This window comes from Colias eurytheme, chromosome 2 (genome assembly GCF_061535395.1).
Source record: "Colias eurytheme isolate Ceu_HAF_F1 chromosome 2, ilColEury1 Martin Lab GWU primary, whole genome shotgun sequence".
Classification (NCBI taxonomy): domain Eukaryota; kingdom Metazoa; phylum Arthropoda; class Insecta; order Lepidoptera; family Pieridae; genus Colias; species Colias eurytheme.
The window spans coordinates 3,013,103-3,031,742 of NC_142981.1; the positions used below are offsets into that span (position 1 = coordinate 3,013,103).

The window sequence follows — 18,640 nt, forward strand, 5'->3', positions numbered from 1 at the left end:
TATGGAATCTATTGCACAGTCCATGGAGCAAATGGTTCAAACTTTCAATCATAGAATGGATGACTTCCAAAAAGATCTCCAAGCTATATCTGCAGCACCAATGGGTAGTCCCTCTTCAAAATTGGCCTCCGACTTCACTGTATTCCGAACCTTTGTGCTGACTTCATTACAGTGCCTTCAGTCCGAAGTTATTCTCCTTAACACTAGAGCGCACGCGCGGGGGACATAGGTCACCCAGTGCTATATATTGCTAAATATTTTTTTAAAGAATCGTGCTTAAGTGTTGTTGTGTCAGGTATTCCCCAACTACCAATCTCCGGACATTTTAGCAGCGTGTCAGCTTCCTTGGTGCAACGAAGTGTATTCTGCGAAAATATAAAAGTACATGGGTGACGCATGTCCCCCGCGCGAGCGTTCTAGGAAGTTTTTGAAATCATACAGTTACGAGTGAAAATCAAGTATACCGCTTTTATTTTTTACTGCTCTTATGATCAATTTATACTTTTAAGAAATTATTAATAATATATGGGTAACTAAAATCGAAATAAAATACTCATATTCGAGTGTTAGGACATACTTATTTTTTATTGAAAATAAAATTTTATTGGATACTAGCGGTCCGCCCCGGCTTCGCCCGTGGTATATTTCGCAATAAAAGGTAGCCTATGTTCTTTCTCAGGGTCTAAAGATTATCTGTGCCAAATTTCATCAAAATCGGTCCAGTACTTTATGCGTGAAAACCATACATACATACATACATACAAACTTTTCCTCTTTATAATATTAGTATAGAAGAACAACTTATTCTTAAACTTTATAATTAGATGATGATTATTTTTAACCAAATTTGTAGTTTCCAAAGTAAAAAAAACTGATTGATCACAATAAGTAAAAAATTAGTTACTTTTCACAGAGGTTTATGTTTAGCTCATAATTTAAGTAAATGAGAAAATATTGATATTTTTTTTGTTTCATCACTTAAAAATAAAGTTGATTCATAAATAAGTACTTCGTTTACTTTTTTAACTACGATTTTTATGAAAAAAAACGTGCGTCGTATTGGGTGACATATGTGACCCACGCGTGCACTCAAGGAAAATTTTAGGCGCGAGCGCTCTAGTGTTAATAAGCTTGTTGATCAGCAAGAGATGCAAACCAGGAAGAAGATACTTTTAATACATGGAGTGAAGGAGGATAAAAATGAAAAAGTGGAATCTATGGTAGCTGGCATCTTAACCGAGCATCTGAATGTTCCCGATGCATCAATAAAATCTTTCAGCCGCTGCCATCGAATGGGACGAAGCAATAGTGATAGACCCCGGCCCATCGTAGTCAAGTTTAAAGACATATCACTAAAACGTAAGATCTGGTCTGCGAAAAAAGATTTGAAGGGATCTGGCATCACATTGTCTGAGTTTTTAACAAAGTCAAGGCACGACTTATTCATGGCTGCTCGAAAGAGATTTGGTGTAGAACGCTGTTGGACCAGGGATGGTAATATTTTTCTGATTGGGCCGGATGGGAATCGGCACCAAATTAATGCACCTGCAGACTTGGATGATATTCCCGTAAGTGACTCTGCCACAAACCAGCCTGTTCACAAAGCTCCAACTACATCATCTGGATCCATCGTCTCGTCAAGAGATAAATTACCTCCTAGATCCAAAAGAATAATTAAGAAATAGATCTTGTATCAATGGTGATGTTCTTTACTCTTTTTTTTTTATTACTATTGTGTATTTAGTTATGCTCTCTTATTTCCTTTCCTGACTAACGCTTTGGTTTTTATATTTATAACTTCTGCTGCTTCTTTACATGCCACTGGACTTTTATGTTTTATCTTAAAACTTGATTTTCAAAAATGCTTTTTTAAATCTTTCTTTGTGGTAGACACGCTCCTTCTTTTAGATTCAACTTTTCTTTTTTTGTGGTGGTAGTTATAAATTATTAATTATTAGTACATATATTCAATATAGAAATAGTAAATTCAATTGGCACAATAATGTAAACAATTATGACATAACTATCAACTGTCATGTATCAAATAGTCACTGTCATAAGTTTTTTCTTTTTGTAACAATAATGACATGGATACGTGCATTTTTGAATATTTGTTAATTAGATCTAAGGAGTGTTTAGTAATTAGTTATTTTTGTCTTAGTATGTTTGTTGTGTTGTTACCGTAATATCTAATGTCAAGGTAACTGATGGGTAAAGGATAAACTCTTATAGTTTGTTGTTATTTTTTAATTGCTTATATTCATATTTCATATTATTATATTAACTATATATTTATACATTATTATTTTTGTTTTGCTATTCTTTATTCATTTTATACACTTATTTGTTTTTATTACTTTTATAGGTATTATTATATTATATTTAATTTTATTTTATTTACGATTTATTTATCAACTTCGTTTTTTTATACATTATAAACATGTCAGACTCTAATAATGAAAGTTTTGTCTCAGCGTTATCGTCCGATTCAAGCACTTGCAGTACGAATGATAGCTTCCATAGTGCATCTCACCCTTCTTTACAATCTCTACTCATAAACAACTTCACCGATTTTTCAAAAAATTTCAATGTCGTTCATATAAACGCACAAAGTATTCCAGCGCATTATCCAGATCTTTTATTATCCTTTGATTCCAATCCCAATATCCATGCAATACTGATATCTGAATCCTGGCTTAAGCCCACACTCCCATCATCCTGTTACTCCATACCTGGATTCCGACTAATACGTAACGACCGTATTGGAAGAACGGGTGGTGGGGTAGCAATCTACCTGCGATCCCATATTCCTTTCTCAATTATTAGTTCTTCCTGTCAACCCCCTCCTCCTGATGCAGCCGAGCATCTCCTTGTCGAGATATCCCTTTCTCACACTAAAATGCTCTTAGGAGTATTTTATAGTCCTTCGATGCATGTGGATTTCTTCGCGTCATTTGACCAATTATTAGAGAATTTTGTATCATCTTATGATCACATAATACTCATGGGTGATTTTAATACTTGCCTGGTTAAGGATGATTTGCGTGCTAAACGGTTTGTCTCAATTGTTGATTCTTTTAATCTCCACATACTACCTCTTGATCCTACTCATTACTTCCCTAACAGCTCTCCTTCCCTATTAGATTTAATCCTCGTTTCAAATCCTTTCCTTGTCTCTAAGCATGGCCAATATCCTGCGGAAGCTTTCTCATATCACGATCTCCTCTTCCTATCTTATAAACTGCGTGCTCCTAAAGTAAAACCTCAAATCCTGTTGCAGAGAAATTTTGCTGGAATGGACCTTGATAGATTGAGTCAGGATGCGTGTAAGATTGACTGGAGTCCTGTGTATGATGCTAACGACGTTAACGAAATGGTAAATGTGTTCAATTCTTTACTGGTGAATTTATATGACCACCATGCACCTGTCAAACGGGTAAAAGTTAAACACTTACCAGCTCCATGGCTAACTGACGACATTAAATCGGTAATAAATTCTAAAAATAAGGCTAAGGCAAAATTAAAATCAAATAACTCACCTGCTAACCGGGACAAATACAATAAGGTCCGGAATCACTGCAATACTCTATGTAGAGATGCTCAGCGGCGTCATATCTTTAATTCAGTCGAGGACGGCGACACAGCCAAAGTTTGGAAATTTCTAAAATCTTTAGGAGTTGGTAAACAGCAGCAACTTTCTCTTCCAAATAACACCAATATCGATCTAATGAACCAACATTTCACTAAAAATCTTGTAACCTTCGATTCAAAATTTAAATCACAAATTTTACATAATCAATATTTAATAATAATATTTAACTTTTCAATCTCCTCTGGCATATTTCCGGATGCCTGGAAAAATGCGGACGTTCTTCCATTACCTAAAAAAATCCATCCTGCATCCTTTTCCGATTATCGTCCAATCTCCATCCTCCCTTTTTTATCCAAAGCACTTGAACGTTTAGTCCACGAACAGTTAACCCGTTTCCTCAACAAAAACTCCATCTTAAATCCTTGTCAATCTGGCTTCCGTCCTGGACATAGTACGGCTACTGCTCTCACTAAGATCACTGACGATATTCGAGCGGGAATCGATGACAAGCAGCTCACTATTCTTACCTTACTGGATTTCAGTAATGCGTTCAACACTGTCGATTTTGATGTCCTAGTGAGCTTGCTTCGCTCAATTAACATATCCCCAACGGCGATTGCATGGTTTCGAAGTTACTTGTTGGGGCGTCAGCAACGAATCAAAGCTGATAACACCTTCTCAACTTGGTCAAGCATCACTGCTGGCGTTCCACAAGGTGGCGTCCTTTCTCCTCTCCTCTTTTCTATATTTATAAATAATATCACTGTCTCCCTTACTTCGCTCTCACATATGTATGCAGATGATCTCCAGATTTATAGTCGTTCATCTCTTGAAGATTTACCATCTGCCATTCGATTGATGAACAAGGATCTTGCTTCAATAGTAGCTTGGAGTAGATCATATGGCTTAGGAGTCAATCCGTCAAAAACTCAAGCTATTATCATCGGCAGTCCCGCTTTCATTTCAAAGATCGATTGGTCAAGTCTTCCATCTATTACCTTAGACAACACCATCATACCTGTAAGCGATTCGGTTAAAAATCTGGGTGTTATGTTTGATCGTACTTTATCGTGGCACAAACAAGTTAATGAACTGAATAAGAAAGTATTTGCAGCATCACACTCCTTAAGACGTATTCGGAATTTCTTACCCATTCCAACAAAAATTTCTCTTGCACAATCCCTCCTTCTTCCCATCCTCGATTATGCCGACATTTGCTATCCAGACCTTACCGAATTACAATTAGACAAACTCGAACGGCTACAAAATGTATGTATACGGTTCGTATTTGGCCTCCGCAAGTATGATCACGTCACAGAGTATCGTAACAGGCTGAAGTGGTTACCTATACGTCTACGTCGTAACATGCATATCCTAACATCATTGTACAAAATCCTTTTCTATCCCCAATCCCCTGTTTACCTTAAGGAAAAATTTGAATTTCGTTCGAATGTCGAGTTAAATCTGCGATGCACTGGCAACCTGCTATTGAAAATCCCTCCCCACAAATCCAAATGTTACCACAAATCCTTCCATGTACAGTCCATACTCCTTTGGAATGCTCTACCAATAGAAATCAGACGTGCGAAATCGCTAAATATATTTAAAAATTTAATTTTCAATCATTTCTCCTCCCAGATAAATAGTTAGTATTTTCACTGTATTTGTTTATTTTTATTTATTTTTTTGTATATTACATATTATATGTATTATTTGTATATTTGTATTAATATATAATTATATATGTATATATATATATATATATATCTATCTATCATGCATATGTATTTTTAAATTATATTCATTATGTATATAATTATGTATTTATAATATAAGTAGTTATTTGGTTTAAATCTATTACAATTAAATTTTCATTACTGCACCACCTATTGTTTTTTTCCCCTTTTTAATTCAAAATCCTACCCATAGGTTGCCTGGTAGAAATCGCTCAGTAGCGATAAGGCCGCCTTTTTGGCTTTATATTATATTGTCTTTTTCTTTTGTTATATTGTCTGTTTTTATTTGGTGCTAAATAAAGTGTATTTATTATTAATTATTATTACGTATGGTAGACATATTATAGTCAATTTTGTATACAATGTTCTGGGAGATAGAAATGTTTGTAGAACGGGGCGGTTCACAATTAGGAATACCGTCAGGTAGGCTAGTTTGTGGAATGTGACCTCAATTAAGAAACAGTCATCATTGCCCTGAAAACGCTCTGTTTACAGGTAATACAGAGATTGTAGATGTAGATTTTATACGAAGACTTCATAGACAACTATTAAGTATAATATTATGTTTATAACTAACCAAATCTTATCTAGTGGCTTGTTCTATATATTCACAAAATATATTAAATCATTATTTAATAAGAAAATAATTATTTTCTTATTAGTTTTAGAAGTAGATATCAAATCTCACTCATTTCGAAACACTTAATAATAAATGTAGAATTTTTAGTAAATTACGTAGCGTTTTCGGCTAGGACATAATATCCAATAGGACAAAATTCACTTAAAATCAATTATTATAACAATCATCCATATGCAATCATGATCTCATTGACTATTCAAAAACTTTTACGATACTGTTCTAAGAAAGTTATAATGCATTCTAAGCTCCAATCGAGCGCAAATTCACCTATAACATTAAATTCATCTCTACAACGTTCCGATTTCCGATTGAATACAAATTCAACATTGCAATAGACTAGAATATAACTTTATATCAATTTTTATGTATCATCATTACATTCAAAGCCCGTAATAAAATATTCGTAATCACATAAAGAGTGACAAAAATGGTGGCACATAAAATGTCCTTGTTACGGCCGGTTACGGATTAAAACGAAACAAAATTAATGGCGCGATATTTTTTACTTTGTGGCGTAAAGTGATATGAATACCACTTTTTATTGGGGGTCGAATTAAATCATTTTTTGGGAATTATTATTGGGTGTTTAAGAGTAGAGCTCATAGTTGCATATACAACTATTATAGAGTCAATTCACAATAACATTACCTATAGTTGGTTTAAATTGTCGCCACTGCATTAAGTACACTGAAGGTATGCCAAAATTCACCAATAAATTCCTATTCAATTGCGATATAGTCCTGCTACGTTTAAACGTATAAACGTTGCATCTGTTTGTTAAATATAATTTTGCAAAAGATATCATATTCATGTTCCTACTTGAGTAACATAATATGTATTATGTATTACTAAATAGTTCCTATGATTTTAGTGCTCCTTTTTGTTATTATTTATTCATTTCTTTTTAAGCTATTGCAAAGTTTCTATCACGGGCCTTGAGCGCGGGGACCGAATCCAGAAATTCCGTAACGAAAAAACCTCACGCTCCCCACTCCGACGGGCACAGAGGTGTGGCTTGAAGGCATAGCATACTTTACCGCGGCAGTCCCCGAGTGCCACACGTCTTTTTTTTATACTTTCTTACATACAACCATTGTGATGTATTTTTAATGGAGATAGGTAAAAATTCGGCCTTAATTATTTACAGCCGGTCACACAATTACTGGTTCATCTATTCGGAACAATTTGATTATGGTTCTTTGTTGTAATTAAACTAGATAATTAAGTTCTAATTCAGTAATGGCTCCGTGATTGCATAATTAATTATTTGTACAAGGATACTCATGTGGTTTGTGGATAGAAGTCGCTTGACCGATGGATAGAGTGTTTTAATTATATTGCTATTTAATGTCAAATGATTTTTAAGGATTCTATAATATTATATTACCTTCATAAAAATAAATGGCATGCTGTGCCCTGTGGAAATATATTAATATTCATTTTTATTAATCGTATAAGGTATCTGTCTGTATGTGAGATATATCTACAATCTTCATAATATATTATTAAGATTAATTAATAGCGAAACTACTTAAGCATATAAAAACCCTTTAATAACGTTACGAGAATATACAATACCTAATTTGAATAAATAGCAATAAATGGCTTGATTCCAACAACAATTACACGATTTTTACTGCTGTAATTTATATTTATTTTTAAAGCAACGAAAACGAGGATCGTTAATTTCCTAAATAAATTGCACATATAAATGTTTATCTATCTGTAGATCTCAGCTTCCAAGCGAATATGGAGCTTTTTGAGCATTTTTTTTAAAGAAAACTTTTATGTATTCAGTAGAAATAATATCATTTATCTCGTAGACTTAATTCAACTCCCACTGGGACCGTGTCAATTTACGATACCAGTCCTTGTCAGCTTTTATTTTTCATATAGCCGATTTTTCAAACTTCGGTTAAAACATATACGTACAATAAAGTATAAAATTTATCGCCTGTAATATAAAAGAGCAATTATTAGAGCACATTAATTTTGAAATGGTTGTTTAACATGATATTCGAGGAATAAATTTTAATCAAGGATTCGAAATTGGCCCTTCTAAATTGGCTTAATAATATTTATATTTTTTTTAATAATATGTTTAATTGTTACATTTAACGCGTGTATTGTGCGAACTGATATAAAACTAGTATAAATAGTATTTTATTTTTATCTAAGTAGTCATTTTTTTCAGCCCTTATTCAAGCTATTTACATGAGCCGTCCCACATACTTTACTTGGCATGTGCTCTTAAATTGTACGCACATAAATCCCTTCAACAAATGGGTCTTGAAACACGCAATGTCAGCGGTTTAACAAAAGCCGAGGAATTATTGTGAAACTAAACACTGTACAAATGAATGGACGTATAAATAGAACGGTCTGGGAGGCTTTTAAATCCTAAATAGTTCTTGACAAGTAAACAAGAATTGTTTGAAGAAGTTGAAACGTATTTATGTTTTCATATAAATTGTGTAGTGAATTGACTTTTCTTTTATACCTTTATCCTTTATTTTTATAATAATTTTCCGTTGGTCTTCGTTCCGAGTTATATTACAAAATAAATGATGAATTTCATCATGATTACACCAAAATTAAGTGAACTGTTTTTAAAAATAAGCATAGGTTTAAAAAATGTGAAATTGTATTACTTACAAATACTTCGTATTTTAAATATTTGTGCGATATCCCTTCTATTTCTATGTGAATAAAGGTCTAACTTTTATAACATATGGCATATACGTGCCTTTTTGCTTCAAACGTAAAATTATTGTCAACCAACAGTTGGCTCATATTTCTAACGCTTTCAAACCTAGAATTTTTATGCTCCTGTGTATAAATGTAAGATGTCTATGGATTTACATACTATTTCAGAAATTTATTCAGGCTAATAATAAAGATTTATTGATATAAATATCAAAAACCATTATTTTTATTTTGTGCAAATCCTATTGCGGTAACCAATCTGTTCTTGTTTAAAGGATGGTTCAGATCAGCTCGAGCTAATCCTTTGCCATCGCTACTTCACCCAAAAACTATGTCGAAATCATATATTTACGAATTAAATCAAAAATCTAATAGATCTACAAATCATTTCGTGTATGAATCGAACTCATACAAAATTTATTATTAACCCCACAAAACAATCAATTCTAGTCCATTTATATGAAGTCCTATATTGCCTTACCACAATTCATATTAAATCTAAGCAATATGCCAGTTCAAAAGACGGATAAAGTTCCAAAGCAATCCTCTAACTTATATTAGAGGCTTCGTTTGAGTTAAGTTCTCACTTAGTTATTGCTCGCTTCAGTACTTTCTAGTTTGAATAGTTTAACTGGATGTAAAATATAATAAATGCTTTTTATACGCTTGAGATAAACTTTGTAAAGTTAAGAGTGACACTGAACAGCATACTTTTATAAAAATTGTTTGATGAACATTTCAGCGTCAATAAATAGGGAACATTTTGCATGGGTATATTTTTTCAGTATTACAATTGTGTCTTTCAAATTACATCATCTTGTTTTTTCAGTCAATAATTATTTATTTGATTTATATAGGTATCTAACTAGTAACTATTATGTAATCTGCTAAAATCTTAAAAGAAAATACACGTATTGATTCCATTTTAAAACAGCGAAAAGTTGAAGTTTATTTAGAAGAAAAATGCGCTTCATATTTTATTAAAGTAGGTACATTATAGCTATAATAATTAGGTAATCGACAAGACTAGAAAGACACTACATACATCTTAAAATGTAGTTATAACCCGACCTATTTTGGAAGTATCAATTACAACCACACATACTAAAGCAATTCTTCTGTTTCAGACACTGGATGAATGGTCCTTCGACGTGTTTGCGTTACACGAGGCATCAGCGGGCTACCCCGTTAAATATCTGGGATACGAACTGTTAAATAGATACGGCATGATACACAAGTTTAAGGTATGTTTGTCGTAATGGTATAACATTAGTTTTTATAAGTCTACTCGAAAAGAAACAATATTGCAATAAATATATGAACATTTTAAGGATTGGGAAAATATGTATAATGAAGCTTGGATACATAGGTACATGCACATTATAAATGTATATTTACGCTTACATAAACATATTATAATACCTACCTACGTACTGAGAACACTTTAGGTATATACGAATATAATAATATCTACTAGATTATGTTCTTACGTGTCGATTTGATATCTCTGTCGATTTGTTTCGGTATATACTGTAGTATATAGTTTCATGTACATAAAAACAAGATAAAATGTTGTTTATAAAGAAATATCTAGCATATTATTTTGACAACAATCAATAGAAATATGCACTTTTCAAGAACAAAAATAACAAGGTTCGTTATTTCAATATCTCTTTACGTTTTATAAATCTTTCCGAACAATCAAAATCCCTTTCTACCGCTGCGCTCATCATAAAAAGAGATTTATACTATGAAATATGAGATACAAAAGTTATTTGAACCTGGAACAAAACTCTAAATAAACATCTATTAAAATCGTTAATAACTTGTAACTTTTAATAGACTCCGATAACTCGTTAAAAGTTTTTTTATCAGACACTTCTGAATTCTTCGTTTGTAGCGCGCATATTTCGTAAAAGTATTTTGTATTCCAAAAACTATTGAATTCGTGAGATGTTTAGTGAAATAATTAATAAGTTGAAAAATTATAAGCCACCTCTAATGTTGTAATTTTATCTTGAATATTCGTGTAAACGGTTATTACTTTCAAGAAAAACTTTCTGGAAAATTTCAATCTTAAACATTCTTGTATTCATAAGACTTAGCATATGCAAAGAAACTTTTGTCTCAGCTCTTACGTTAAATGTTTATAAGCAACTTGTGAATGATGGCTAAAAATAAGAGAATAAGATTTCAGTTTATTTTATTACACATTCCGTTTACTTTATAAAATGAGTGAATAATTGAGCATACCTAGGAAATCTTATGATAAAAAGAAATAGAATTGTATAAGTTTTAAATCAATTTTACTTTACTGAAAGCCTTGCAATATTTTTTTTCGAATCACATAATATATATCTACGATTGATATCTTGGACAATAATAACATGCAGCTTACTAAACTAAAGTTTCTTTACAATAGCTGTTATTACAATTGAAATTGAATTACATACTAGAGTGGAAATTGATTTTTTAAGCTATTTCATAGCTTTTATCTGATACTTTGAGCGCGGCGACTGAATGTAAAAATTCAGTAACGAAAAAACCTAACACCCCCCACTCCAACCGGCACAGCGATGCGATGCAATGCAATAGCTTTACGGTTTACCGTGACAGTCCTCGAGTGCCACACGTATTTTTTTTCATTACAACGTTAAATATAATTATATAACTACGTAGTGGTGCAATGGCGTTTTTACAACCCTATTAGAGTGATTTTCTTGAAAGACAATATCATTTATCTTCTTTACTCCCTATCAGATTGGCGCTTTTTTATCAACATTATCTGTGCAGTTTGATTGATTGAGATGCCTTCGTTTATTTATTAGAAAATGCATTAGAATTGAAAACTTAAAACGAAGCAATACATGGAATTTATGTATATTACATATTACATAAAATTTCTACTATAAATTCTGCCAGATAGACATTTAAATTAAAAAATAAATCATACTATTAAACAAACACTTCGAAATAATTATTAAGCAGTTGATCCAAAAAAAGGTAATTCATTATGCATACCTAACTGAATGCAAATAATACGACGAAAATTTTGTAAGTTGGATTTTAAGAGTTGAACAATTAGGTAGTTCAACTTACTCGACATTTATTTCAACTTACTTGCCTCTGAATCTCGTTTACCACAGTTCTTATACCATGACTATTCTTACAGGTCCAACCTCCAACGCTAGAGAATTTCCTTAGTCGGATAGAAGAAGGCTACTGCAAGTTTCACAACCCGTACCACAATAATCTGCATGCAGCTGACGTCGCTCAAACCGTGCATTATATGCTGTGCCAGACTGGGCTCATGGTACGTTATGTTTTTACCCGTCTGCGAAGGGGGGTTATGTTTTTCAATTATGTTTTTGTATGTGTGTTGCTCTGGCATTAATAATGCTTTGAGCAGATGACTCAGGAGTCAGGTGAAACTTGATAGACATGCTTTTACATCTACGATAATATAGGACTCCTTATAAATATTATGGATTAGAATAATTTGTAATAGTTATATGTACTAATGACCCGTCCCGGTTCGCTCGGGTGCAATTATGCATGTACCTTCCTCTTGAATCACTATCTATTAAAACACCTATTATTTTTGGTGATAAATCTTTTGCATTAAGATAATATTCTTCTTCTTCTTTTAAAAGTGAATCTGTCCCTAATGGCAGATGTTTTCCTGGACATAATTAAGAAATGTAATATTTCCAACGTTTTTAAAAAGAAATCAAGAATCAAGGGTATTAGATTCCAACCCTCCTAAACTTGTCACAAGCGCCGTTTGATTTTTTCCAGTGAAAATCGGACATGATTAAAAACACTAATTGTTAAAGTTGATACGAAAAAATTTATGTCTGTCTGTATTATCACGTTAAGGAATATTCATATTATGATTTGTATAGGGGTGGAAATTTAATGGATAAGCGATAAGAGATTCAGACTTTTCTTCATTTATTTTAATATGTACCTGGAATATATTGTGATTTTTTTAAGAGTAAAATATTTATTTAATTAGCCTTATAATTTTGCTTTTGCGGCCTTCCTTAATACATTATAATGCATCACTTCATTCGTTGTTGAGACTAAGTAATGCAGTTGACCTCTCCCATTATTACGCCATAAATTCCGTACCCAATTGGTCTAAATTCATGTATACTGTAAAATGTCGACAATAGTTCATTGGACGGTATTGGCAAATGCCCAAAACATCAATTCCGTTCTTCAGAATGTCCCTACGACAAGTGTTGCAATTTGCGTAATTTATTCAAACTAACTCGCCTTCATCTACATACTACGTGACCAAGCCAACTAGACCCTTTTCAACTGTGACGTCACCCGCCCATGTCTCGGGTACAGATAGCAAAAAATGTAACACTCGTAATATCACTGTTCGCTCTCCGCTATGAATAGTCTTATTTTTCCCCATTTCGAGGGCTATTCATAGGAATAACAACACAGTAAAACTTAAACAAATAACAACAAAAAACTTAACAGTCAATAACAAGATTTAACGATTTCAATAAAAAGTACAGAAATAACTAGCGATGCGAAACGTACGAATGCGTCGATGCTGCGAACCGTACTAAGGCGAACGCGGTACCTGAGGCGGTAAGCGGGCGGGGAGGCCGCATTCCACCCGAGCGTCTAGTTGGCTTGGTCGAATAATACATATTAAAGTAAACCGTCTTTGTTTTATGTTCCTAAAGGAATTTTTATTCTTTTATACGCTCATGAATTCTCTTTGGAGAACATCCAACAATATTGTTTCATTCGATATGCTTTTATGGGATTGTAATTAAATCAAGCGTCTTTATTTAACAAAGAATATGCAAAATATGTGTCATGTCAGTCTTAATTGATGTTTCACCCAAGCATCGGCATTCGTTCCAGTTTTATTTCTTGTCGTAAAATAATTAGCTGCTGTAAATACATATATATATTCTTTTGCCTCTTTTCTCACTATAAAAAATTAGAATTTAAATTTATATTATGAAAAATAATAGTTTCTAGGAATGATCAAATACCTATAACTATGCCTAAAATGTAGATAAAAGGTAGATTGACAAGATATACAAACATTTTGTACCAAATCCTTACCATTTTTTTAATGGCCTCAACATACAAATATCGTTCCAGAACTGGCTATCAGATCTAGAAATCTTCGCCACGTTGGTAGCGGCGATAGTCCACGACTTCGAGCACACGGGCACCACGAACAACTTCCACGTCATGTCTGGCTCGGATACCGCCTTGTTATACAACGACCGAGCCGTGCTGGAGAACCATCATATTAGTGCTGCTTTCAGGTAGGATCTTTTGTTTTTGTTTCTTTTATAGTACATAGGTATATTATACTATATGTATAGTAAGTCTATCGTGCCTTGAACTTAAAAAATAATACAGAAAAGATAGACCTCTTTCAGTGCATTTACATAAAACGAGTGAAAGCTCACTATGAATAATTATTTTAATGTAAACAGGCGTAGAGCGTGTATGTTTTTACTTTCGTTGTTCTTAGTGCGTTCGAAAAGATTATATGCAATGTTCTTATTTCACTAAAAAATCACGAAATAATGTTCTTGCAGCTCTAGCTCTATATTCATATTTTGATCTAAATGCAGCGTTCCATTATAATTATCAGGAATAGTTATTAAAACTCTACAGAAATTAACATAACGTCACTTAGGAAGGAAATCTTCATCACGTTTGCAAGACGTTATCATGAAATTTATAGGCAATTGTTCTATGTAACTTCATTTGTTGTCGTATTCAAGTAATTCGCTAAGCTCGTCTGCTGAGATGTCCATCGAGACAAATAATTGATAAAATTTTTCATTCTCTCAGTGCGAAGCTATTTGATATTCCAAAAACTTCGGTAGCAACAATAGTGACATTTTCGTCCCCTTCAAAGCTAAACGATAAAAATTCCGAATATCTCACGAACAAGAGACTGGATTTTTTGTAACGGGATATAATTTCCCCCGGGGTCTCGCTTCTTTTAACACTTTGTGAACGCTAAATCGAATTTGCGATACTTTATTGGCGTCTATAAATTCAACATTATAAAATCAAGATATTTTCTGTGTTGCGACGAAATGCATTTGTTTTGATGGAGAAAATTTATAGCAGTTTTTAACGATCGAGCAAACTTTGCTTGGTTATATTTTCTAAAGAATCGACTAGCTATACAAAATCTTGAAAGATCACTGACTTCACTTCACACGCTACAAAGAAGCGACCACTCCACTTTACTGTGCATTTTATATCATATTTTATCTCCTATACATATTTTTCACTATCTTGCAAACTCTGTAGAATATTAATAATTAGAAACATCTCACTCAATTATTTCCCGTGTACAAGAAAATGGCATCATGTAAATGGGTCTTTACTTACGTAAGATTTTGGAATATAATTTTGATTGTTACTTAAGCAGAAGACTGTAAATTTCAATATCTTCACCAACATAACATTACACAAGGTCGGCATTTAAATTTGTAATTGAATTTAACCAAAATTGATATACGTAAGATCAATGAATTTTAACAAGAGCCTTTGAAAATGGGTGTTACCTGAGGGCTTGTTGCTTATTGGAAATTAGTTTTCGGCTTTTACGTAAATAGTAAATAGTACTATTTGCTTTTGAGTGTTTTTGTTTGTTTGTTTAGTGATGAAAATTTAATTAATTTTATTGAAAAACGACTGAAGGGTAATTGGCAATAAGTACAATTTTCTTGACTTCTATAAAGACCGTACCTATCGTAGAGACATATTTCCTATTTTCGATAATTTCTTGTGTTACATAATAATATAGTCGGTAACCATAAGGAGGTTCTTCTGCTGGTTATGCTCCTAAAATACATCGATTTTTTAATAAGTCACTAATTTACACAATAATTATAATTAATACCTTGGACCAATATAATCTCAAGTTAATACATAAAAAATAATTCTAACTCCGTCAATAAAACGATTTTTAATTAAAATTAATTTACGCAACGAAGCCAAAAAAATGTTTTAATTACCGTAAGTTTAATTAAAACATTGTTACCAGAAATCGTTATATTTAAAATTAGCTTTTAAAATAAAGTCGTAAACAGGCTAATTTTACAAGGAATTTCGTTTAAAGTGGAAATTTCTATACATTGGCTCTCTAATTTTCATCGTTCTTCCACCATCCATCAATCGAAGAGTCGTGATAAATTATTGAGTGAATGGATATATTATAATATAAATCGTCTTTCAACTTGGGCATAGAATAATTTATGCGACATCGAGGAATATGAATAATATCGAACTTACCTTTGATATTGTAATGAGATAATTCAAAGTGTTTTCTGTAAAATGTTTATTAATTTTTTATTGACCTTATTTAGCGAAATTCACCTTTAAGTCGAAAATGACCTATATAATTCGTCTTATAAATACTCATTGATTAAAGACCCTCATTGCGTGATTGTTTTTTTTAATAGGTAAGTAGGTACCTATCTATTTCATTAATTGATAGTAGGAAGTTAACCTACGTACATTTACGATTATATTACATTTTATTCTTATATTTAATTAATGAGCTGAAAGATTTTCGTAGCGTCTGTGAATTTTCAATGAAGTTTGAAAATAAAATCTGGCATTTACAGCAAATTATTTGTTAATGAAGGCTCAACTAATTAGAGCCTAATAACATGTGATGGTAAATGTTGAGAACAATATGGCTAATACGTAATTAGGGGGAGAATAGTTAATCACAGGCCACAGCATCCATTCAATAGCATCGTAGATATGTATAGTGTAGTAGTATATCTAGTTAGTATACAAGTATAATAGAAATCTATTGTGTAGTGGCTTTAGGACTGATTATAAATGTGAAACTTTATCTAATTTAAAAACTATTCTAAGTAATGAAAGGATCAATGTATATTAACACTAATTTGAGTCTGTAATGCTAACACCACTCAAACATGGCAGAAATTTGGATGTAATAACATTAGTGTAAAAATTAGCTCATCTATTGGTGATCATAGCATTTAAATGACCTACGAGTGAATCCGTAGGGCACATCTCGTTAATGTGTATATTTTGTAACTTTTGTTGGAAGCGCTTGAATTTACTGTTAAGTAAGATTCAAATAAAGCAGAAGTTAATATTGAAGTTAAAACGAATCAATCCAATCTTTTCCTCTAAACCGTAACATATTTTTCAGTTCTTGCAATATTTAGCATAGAATTTCATTTCGCTGAGGCAAATTTATCAAAGAAGTACTTACCATAATACTTACTTTATAATGACAATTTATTATACATACATTTTTCGCTCACTCGGGGTTTTATTGTCATTCACCAACTTTGGTTTCAATGCATTCATGTGGATGGAAAGTTTGCCAATTTCTTCACCAAATTCTTGCGGTGACGGGCCTAAAGTAGGCCTTAATTTCCTTTCACCAATTCACGTTCGAAGCAAGTTCAATAGAAAACAATTGACGTTTAATTACACATAGCCGATAGAAAAGTTCCCAATTACCCTTTGTCAGCCAAACGGTCGACATGTTGGTTGAAATTGGATTAGCTTGACCTCGAACATTCAAATTACGAAACTAAATCCCAAGAGGCTTTTAAAAATAATTGACTCGAGGATATCAGGTTCTTATTCTTTTTATTTGCTGGATTAAAACTAAAATAATGTTAAAATAAAATGTTTTAATTTTATTTATATTAAGCGTGAGATCAATAATAACCTTTGAGTAATATAAAAGGTTATAGTCGATGAAAGCTTGTATTTACTTAGCATCATTTTTTTTACAAATTCACATACCTAATGTTATGTTTGAACTTAAACGATATATCTTACCTTTATAAGAATGGACGTTTCCCTTTATGATGATCATAAATAACATACCTAAATAAATAAATAACATAATTGACATAAATTTGACTGCAGATTTCGTAAAAAAAAATAAATAAGCAACGAAAGTAAACAACATTGTTTGGGGAATTTTGTTCAACGAGAACGATTCTAATATTATTTATAAGATTATTTAATACATCACACGATTCAAATATCACAAAATAAACATAGTACCTAAACCATTTATGTTAAATTCCAGATTGATGCGTGAAGAAGAAAACAACATACTCCTCAATCTGTCCCGGGACGAGTTCCGAGAGTTCCGCACACTGGTCATCGACATGGTGCTGGCGACGGACATGTCGTTCCACTTCCAGCAGCTAAAGAACATGCGGTCCCTGCTGACGCTCGCCGAACCAACCGTGGATAAGTCGAAGGCCGTATCGCTGGTGCTACATTGCTGTGATATTTCACATCCTGCAAAGGTAATTTCCTCTTCATTTAACTTTTAATGAAACTGCCTAATGAAATTTAATAGAAAATGCGTAGGCGTACGTAATGTGACCAATGTAATGTTAAATGAAGAAGTTTACTTTAAAAGAAAAGACAACTACATACTTTAATTAAAAAATGACTAGACCAATTTTGCATAACGACAGTTATTTCGACCAACAGCAGGAGTTTAATACAACATTATTTTTTCTGGCTTGATTTACAGAATTGATGGCCACTTTCTTAATACGCCAGTTTCTACACAAAAAGAGATTCTTTATTCCTGACTTATTTATTACAACCTCTTTCTTTCCACATTACAGCGTTGGGATCTCCACCACCGATGGACGATGAGCCTGCTCGACGAATTCTTCCTCCAAGGAGACAAAGAGAGGGAACTGGGGCTTCCCTTCAGTCCCCTTTGTGACAGAAACAACACACTCGTAGCGGAGTCGCAGATCGGCTTCATAGATTTCATCGTAGAACCTAGTATGGGTGTATGTGCTGATATGCTGGAATGCATTTTGGGACCTCTGCATTCGAATACCAAGAATTCCACGAGTACTGCTAATAAAGACCCTATTAATGAGGAATCTACAGGTAGCTCAGGTTCCTTTATCTTTGTCTGTC

The 18,640-nt window shown here is 32.8% G+C and overlaps 2 protein-coding genes across 3 annotated transcripts in view; both read left to right on the plus strand.

Moving 5' to 3' along the window:
* Pde1c (Phosphodiesterase 1c) overlaps positions 1–18,640 on the plus strand; it is a 167,570-nt gene that overhangs the window by 147,750 nt on the left and 1,180 nt on the right. For both annotated transcript variants that reach the window (XM_090110698.1, XM_090110690.1), the window contains 5 exons: positions 9,802–9,918; positions 11,847–11,987; positions 13,814–13,983; positions 17,778–18,003; positions 18,334–18,610. In XM_090110698.1, the coding sequence (XP_089966824.1) occupies positions 9,802–9,918; positions 11,847–11,987; positions 13,814–13,983; positions 17,778–18,003; positions 18,334–18,610 (931 nt within the window). The remainder of the gene's footprint in view (positions 1–9,801; positions 9,919–11,846; positions 11,988–13,813; positions 13,984–17,777; positions 18,004–18,333; positions 18,611–18,640) is intronic.
* On the plus strand, positions 56–1,685 carry LOC149910141 (uncharacterized). Its single transcript, XM_090108747.1, has 2 exons — positions 56–171; positions 1,106–1,685. Exons 1-2 carry the CDS (start codon positions 56–58, stop codon positions 1,683–1,685), a joined length of 696 nt encoding a protein of 231 aa, XP_089964873.1.